Here is a 7493-nt window from a genome sequence, read left to right on the forward strand (position 1 = left end):
AGGCTGCAGCGTCTTGACTGCAAAAGAAGAAGGCGAGAAGTCAAAATTCGGGACCGAACACAGGGGAGAAATCAAAGTACTTACGCATATTGTTCCAAGTCTCAGGAAAGTCGTTGACATTGGCCACACCGTCCTCGATTCTAACATTGGCCAGAATTGACGACTGGCCTTGTCATCTATCTTCACCACCAAGCATTTTCTCCCTAGGTGGCGAAGGTTCAGCATTGTTCCCCTATAAAAGCTAGGTGCGAACAGATGAATTAAGTGTCATTGTGTCAATTCAACCCCGGCCAACTCAGTAAACTTAGTGAGCATTTTTATAGCTTTATAAACGTATGGCGCGAGCTGAGCAGGACAAATGCCGTAGTGACGACAGAACTCTTCCACCAGCGGAAGGAGGGGAAAAAAGTTGTCGACTTGGAAGGGGTAGGTGTAGAGGGCGCAATACCCAGGATGGTGGACCTGTATCGTATCCCCTTTGGCCGGGATCAACTCGATATGGTTGGGAAGGCTGAATTTAGCCTTAAGCTCCGCTAATTCCTTCACCGTCATCATCGACTGAAAAGCTCTAGGAGCGTTCTCCGGTGACTTGGTGAAATCGGGCCTGGAATCAGAGTTGCATGGGACTATCTCCTCTATCGATGGGAAAGATACATCCTCAACGGTGGCAGGAACGCTCTCCCCATGGGAGGGGAATACCACTGCCAATGGAGCAACATAACTCCCCTCTCCATTCTCAGACGGTAAGTTAGACATGATTCAATGTAAGGAAGGAGAATAATAAGCAAGAGGGAGTGAGGAACAATGTAAGTCGCTGAAACAGAGAGTTGAAAGGATTCTGCAAAGAAGATGAAGGAGAAGCTATTGCTTAAAGAAAAGAAAGAGTTTAGAAAAAGTTTCAAAATCAACAAACCTTCCCCTATTTATAAGGTTTGAGATGTACCAGAATCGAAACGGCGGGTCATGATTAGCATGAATATCGAAACGACAGAGCCAATCAAGGGTCACACCTTAGTTGATACAACGCGTTGGGAAACGTCGTCATTATGACGCATGATGTCATGAAGTCACTTTTTCTTTTGGACTAGATGGCTCCAACAGACTTCCCGGGAAATTCAAAAAATTCAAAATATGCGGACCTCAGAAGGCCACGTAGCCCTGTCTCCACGACCACGACCTCAGCCAACTCTATAGAATTGTATCATAAACGATATTGTTGGCTCACCGACCTCGATAAGTAGAGGGACTAACTGTATGGGTCAAAATCCATCTTTAGTCGAAATGGTATTAGTAAAGCATTCATGGGACGCCACATGTCGAAGTAATCTAATTATTAGCGAAGGTCGTGGTCTAGGAGTCAGCAAAGACTGAAGTCGAGGAGTTATCATCGAGGCCGAGGTCGATCACCCTTTATAGAGTTATAACTGCTTGTTTCAAGATAGGACATAAAAGAGAATATGTTGTTTCAAGACAAAGATTCTTGGCCACACTTTTCCACTGGATCCGAGATTAACTCAGATATTCAAAGGATTATCCATCACTCATCTTGTTAGAAAGAACATTCACTGGTTCCATCCTTTCTTGGGTGGCTCATTCGTTCTATTTACTTGAATGTCATTTATTGCTATGCATCAATATTTAATGCTATATTATTTCCTTTGCCTTCTTAAATATTGTTGTGTGTTGCCGCTGTCATTAAAATATTCCTACATAGTATTTATTGCACTTCTGAGAACTTCATCTTTGCGATATTATTGTTAACTAAGATTAATCCTCATTTATATAATTTAATTAGTTGAACCAAGATATATATTTTTTAGTCAAACAAAAATATTTTCTGAAAAAATATTTTCTATGAAAATCATTTTCCTTCGTACCAAACACACCCATGATATAAATTGTTATCATCGGACCCTTATTAATTAGTTCACGTTTACTCAATTATACCAATAACCATAGTCAATACAAGTTATTGTAAATATTGAATGTGAGTAAAACTTTTCGAAATGATCTGTTGAATAGTACACGACTTTTTCGACGAAAGGAAAATGCAATTGAGGAAATTTAAGCCACAAATGACTTTCCATCTTTTTCTTTCTATACTGAATCCCTTGATATAAATAAAACACAAGGATCTATTTGGTGAGTTTTTAAAATCTACTAATCGAAAAACAAATGGTTCGTATTGGTAAGAAACTTAGATATACGGTGAACATAGAATTAGGTGAGGTAAATTAAGCTTTAAACTTGAATAAAATAGAATTTGTGTATATTTTCTGTTATTTTTCTTTTCTATATTTGGAGTAAAAATCAAAGCAGCAAGTTCTTTGAGAGGACATTAAAGAATCTGACCGAAGTTTAAATAATTGTGTCTCTTTTCTCCTTCTTTCTAACTAATTATTGGTGAATCTAGCCTTGATGCAATTAATTAATTTTGCGTAAGAAATAGTAGTAATATTTTAGTAAATTCAGAAGTTTTTTTTTTCTACTGTCGGGAGTCTTTATTTTGGCTGTAGTACCAAGTGGGGTCTGTTTTACAATTAGCCTGTGTTTACCATGGGGGAATCGTCTCACTCTCAGTCGAGTGATTTTACTGTATTGCCTGTACAACTGACATTAATTATATGAGACTTTTTTTTATTTTACATATTTGTGGACACATATCACAAAATTATTATAAAATAAAAAAGAGACCTCGTACAACTAGTCAGTTGCGTTAAACACAAAATAAAATTTTTCTTCTCAATCAAACACTTTGAGGAGGACAAAGTTGAATTTACTCGTAATTTAAAAATGATATACGGAGCATGTACATCTGTAAATCACGACGCCATTTTTATATACTGCTTAAGCTGAGATTTGTAAGGCGTGCGATCCCAAAAATAATCCAGATTAGAAAAGTTGATCCCGACGCGCCCGCGAAGTACTCGATTCAACTGCAACAATAAAATGATCTCGACAAGACCACGTGGCTCTCTATAAAAGCGAGTAGAAGACACAGCAGAAACCAGCGAATTGTTCACTTCCTATCCGAGAATACCGCTCTCTCTCTCACACTCCATTTTTTTTGCTTAGCTTAATTTATCAAGAAGACCCATATACTTGCGCTAAATTGCGCCGAGGGGCACACTGCGCACCCCAATCTTCATCTTCTCCCTCTCTAGTCTCTACCTCACATCACAGTAGTCTTTGTCTCTCTGGCTTTCACTTTCAGGCTTTAAACTTCTATATAATAATAACCCAAACATTTTCAAAAAAACACACTTACACTAACACTAACACTCGCACTTCTCCCCCCATAACCACAACTAATTAAGCTCAAAACCTAGGGTTTTCTTTTTTCTGTCCACTCATCTCGTGTTAATAAAGTTCACACTAATCATTAAACACGAATGTATATAATTGTGAATTGTTGAAATGGATCCACCTATTATTAATGAGGCATCATTCTCGGCGGCCAACCCGAGTTCTTACAGCTTAGCTGAGATTTGGCCGTTTTCCACTGCAGCAAATGGTGGCGGCAACGGCGACCTTGGTGGAGGAGGCCTGGGTCTCAGAATGAGCAGCTTTACGGATTTATTAGAGGCGGCTGCTAACTCCGTTAACGAATCTACTGTGACGGAGCAAAGCGGAAGAAGCGGCGGCGGCGGCGGAACTGCTGCTGTCAGGAAGAGGGATGTGAATTCGGAGGATGACTCTTCTAAGCTTGTTTCTACTAGTGATGCTAATGATTTGGTAATTATAATTATAACTAACTTTCTAATTGCTCTTTTTTGGTTTAAGTACAAGACTAAGCGGGATGTGGATAGATTACTGTTGATTTGACATTGAAATTTGTCTAATTATTATTTTCCTGCCTAATGTCTTACATTTTTGGAAGAATAAATAGTATTTCTCATTGAGTTGAGTCACTTATACATGTAAATTTCGTAATTTGTTCTCTCAGTTCTCTTCTTGTTATGTCTAAAAGCAATTCTTCGTAATTGGTGATGAATTATTAAGTTATTGATGCTTGTCAAACAGAACATATACTAAGCAATTCCTTGAGCTGTAAGTTGATGATGTATGTGCCAATTGTCAATTTGCTTGGTGAACCATTTCATTCGGATCAAGTTAGATTTCAGCATAACCCGACTTCTAAGTCTTCAGCTGATGAAAATTCTCTTCTGCTTCACAATTTAGAGGTTTCATAATTTTTTCAAATACTTTGCTGGTTGAGAATCAGCTCCTGGATTTACCATATACCTTTAGATCAAATTCTTATCTTGATATGGTTTCCAGACTTAATGAAGCTACGTATTGATTTTTCTTATTAATTCAAATTATGTTCGCAGCAGGATGGTTCAGTCGCCAAACGCCAGAAAGCATCAGAATCTAAAGAAGAAAATGGCGGCTCAAAGGTAGAAGCAGAATCCAGTTCCCGGACGGTTAACAAGGGCACTGAACAAAGTAGTAAACCTGAGCCACCCAAGGATTACATCCATGTAAGGGCAAGAAGGGGTCAAGCTACTGACAGTCACAGCCTAGCAGAGAGGGTATCACATTCTCTGAACTTTCATAACTTTAATTGTCTGATGATTTTTTCATATTAGCTGAGCAGACTCTTTATTTATCAGGCGAGGAGAGAAAAAATAAGCGAGAGGATGAAAATTCTGCAAGATTTGGTTCCTGGATGTAATAAGGTTAGTATTTTTTTTGAAATTATTTCTAATCTCTATAGCGAGCACGTGGGCTCCCCGTTAGAAATAGTGGTGGCTATTATAAAAAAATGGTGATACTCTTACCATATCTACTAACGGGAACCTACATCAGTATCTTCTGTGCTTGTAAGGTTGAAGCATTTCATGTATAATTAGCATTTTTCGCGTGACTTAGTAACGCTCTTACAGGTTATTGGAAAAGCTCTTGTTCTTGATGAAATAATAAATTATATCCAGTCACTACAGCGTCAAGTGGAGGTAGTTCCTCATCTTCGTAGTAGTTGTCCTTTTGGGTCTTATGAACTCAGCCATAACCTCATCTTTTTTCTCTCAATTGAACTTTCCAGTTCTTGTCCATGAAGCTTGAAGCAGTCAATTCAAGGATGAGCCACCCTATAGATACCTTTCCTTCAAAAGATGTAAGTATTTGGTGTTCTTTTTCCTTATCACAGGTAGCTGGTAGATGGATTCAGGTTTATGTTGATCTAAGACTAAAACACTATATCTGTTCTATCTGTTAAGCCTTTCAAATTTTTGGAGTCAATAATCTACAGGTGGATAATAACTTGCTGAAGGTTATTTTATCTGATATTTTGTTTACTTCAGATATTGTAGATTTGGTAAAGTAAATGCCAGAAATGGTAGATATCTTTCACTGCCCATTTTCTATATCATATTTGCTCATGGCTGCAGTTGAAATCTCTTTCACCCAAAGACTCTGGACCTAGAAGTTTAAGTAGTATTAGGCGCCATGGTTGTGAGAAATTATGTGATGGTTAAGTAAAGTTATTGAATTAGTTGATTTTGATATCTTCCTCAAGCATCCTATGAATGCTTGAACTCTTGCAACCACATTTCTCGAAAGAAATGCATTCATGAAAACATTGAAAACCTGTGCTCTCTTTTGATTTGAACCTTTTGGATGAAACTGATTTGCCACTAGACTGACTCTAAGTCAGTTCTCTTGAGGTAGTGTCAACAGGAAATCACCTACATTAGTGTCTGGAGCGTTGCTATGTGCCAAATTGCAGTTCTGGGAAAGCTTTCCACATATTTTTTGATCAGATAGTAGCTGAGACTTTTCTCTAGATAGGGCACGGCTTGTTTCTAGACTCCTGATACCTTTGCCATATCTTATAATTTTGTTTTACTCTAGGCATTAATTGTAAGAATCCAGCATAGAACAGCAAGGGAAATTTTTATATGGTTAATTTAGTTTAAGTTACTATCGAGCTTTGGAGTATAGACTGGAACCATCTCCAATATGCTTCAAGGAATTTGGTATCACAACTCATCAGATAGACTGTTGTGTAGAAGCACAAAAAGAGCTTTTTGTGACCACTTTTCTTTTACTTTCTTGCACGCGTTATTTTATTTTCTTATCGTTTTCGGGGTGGGGTAGGTTTGGTCTGGAAGTTTATCACCATTACACAATTCTTTTGCTACCCAATCCCATCTTCATAGTGATGATGTTTAAGGGGAGGTTTTGAAAGTGAAGTTTAAGCTTTTCGCAGCATTGCTAAATCTGCACTTTACCATGTGAAATTAAATGACATGACATTTGGACAGATGTAGACCTTTTCTGATAAGCTTCCATGTTTTTGTTATCTGGTGCCACAATAAAGTCTGTGACGTACTTGCTACTTCTTTTGCCCCACTTTCCAGCTTTCACTTTTCCAGTCCTTTGTTCTCTCAATGTATTGTTTTCTTGTATGACTTGACCTTGTTGGTCCTTGAGAATTGTGTGGATATAGACTACACGGATTTTGTTTCTCTACCAGTCTGCGGTGCTCGTGTGAGCTTATGCTCACCTTCTTGAGCTACATACCAAGCTGAGTTCTCTCTGCCAACTGAACTGCTACTACTGTTTTCATTCATGCATCATTGCTAGGCACTAATAATCTTTTTCAGTAGTTTCAATGTCAAGTTAGCCCCTAAAATATTCATATTCATTGCAACACAAGCTAGTGTTTGATTCTTTTCTGTGTTTCTATACGAATAATTTTTTGTGGAAAGCTTCTCATCACTTTCTTGATTTCTGGGCCCTCTACTTCTCTTGCAGCTTGCACCGTCAGCATTTGATGCCACTGGAATGATTTTTGGTGCACAAGCACCGAGAGAATATGCTCAAGGAGCACAATCCGAGTGGCTCCATATGCAGGTTGGTAGCAGCTTTGACAGAGCAACATGACAGATGCCCTAATGAATTTGAATATAGGTTATTTAGGAATATTAGTCTTCCACTTCATCATGATGTTTGTGAGGGAACCTTGGCATTGGATCCTGCAACTGTCCAGCAGCTGTTCCACTATAGAAGAAGCATTCTTAAATTTGTAATCATAATCACCCTCATTTCCAGTAGAATTGTCTGTTTTATCTTGTATGATCAAGGTCGTCTAACTCAGTGTACTTGTACTATGTTGTATTGGTATAAGAAATAGACTACGCAGACTTTCTCGCTGTACTAGGCACAGACGCCTTCCCATTCTGAACGCTCTGAACATGCACAATCTCTCAGAATGTATTCTTGCTCAAAGAACATATAACAAAATATATAAGACAGCCAAACTAAATAAAGTATAGGGGAAGAACATATGAAAAATGGCCTGAAATTGAGTATTTCTATTTCCACATTAGTCTGGAAGCTGGTAACTGGTTATATTTGTAAAGATTAAGATAAAACTTAGAAGGAGAAGCAGAGGTTTGGCAGGCACCGGAATAGGATTCTTCTGTTGTTCGAGAGTTTCACTTTTTAGCTGTGGGCCTATAGTAGCCAAACTACCTAGTTAGAGA

The 7493-nt window shown here is 38.2% G+C and overlaps 1 protein-coding gene across 3 annotated transcripts; it reads left to right on the forward strand.

Moving 5' to 3' along the window:
- Positions 1-2817: 2817 nt before the first annotated feature.
- On the forward strand, positions 2818-7164 carry LOC104121643 (transcription factor BHLH089). 3 transcript variants are annotated; one of them, XM_009633689.4, is made up of 6 exons: positions 2818-3735; positions 4338-4535; positions 4617-4682; positions 4890-4958; positions 5048-5119; positions 6763-7164. In XM_009633689.4, the coding sequence occupies exons 1-6, from the start codon at positions 3418-3420 to the stop codon at positions 6889-6891; spliced, it is 852 nt and encodes a 283-aa protein (XP_009631984.1). In that variant the 5' UTR covers positions 2818-3417; the 3' UTR covers positions 6892-7164. The 3 variants fall into 3 exon arrangements, with proteins under 3 accessions (XP_009631984.1, XP_009631985.1, XP_009631983.1); XM_009633688.4 differs by having other exon boundaries at positions 2844-3735; positions 4335-4535; XM_009633690.4 differs by lacking the exon at positions 4890-4958 and having other exon boundaries at positions 2835-3735; positions 4335-4535.
- Positions 7165-7493: the final 329 nt, after the last annotated feature.

Source organism: Nicotiana tomentosiformis, chromosome 3 (assembly GCF_000390325.3).
Source record: "Nicotiana tomentosiformis chromosome 3, ASM39032v3, whole genome shotgun sequence".
NCBI classification, from domain to species: domain Eukaryota; kingdom Viridiplantae; phylum Streptophyta; class Magnoliopsida; order Solanales; family Solanaceae; genus Nicotiana; species Nicotiana tomentosiformis.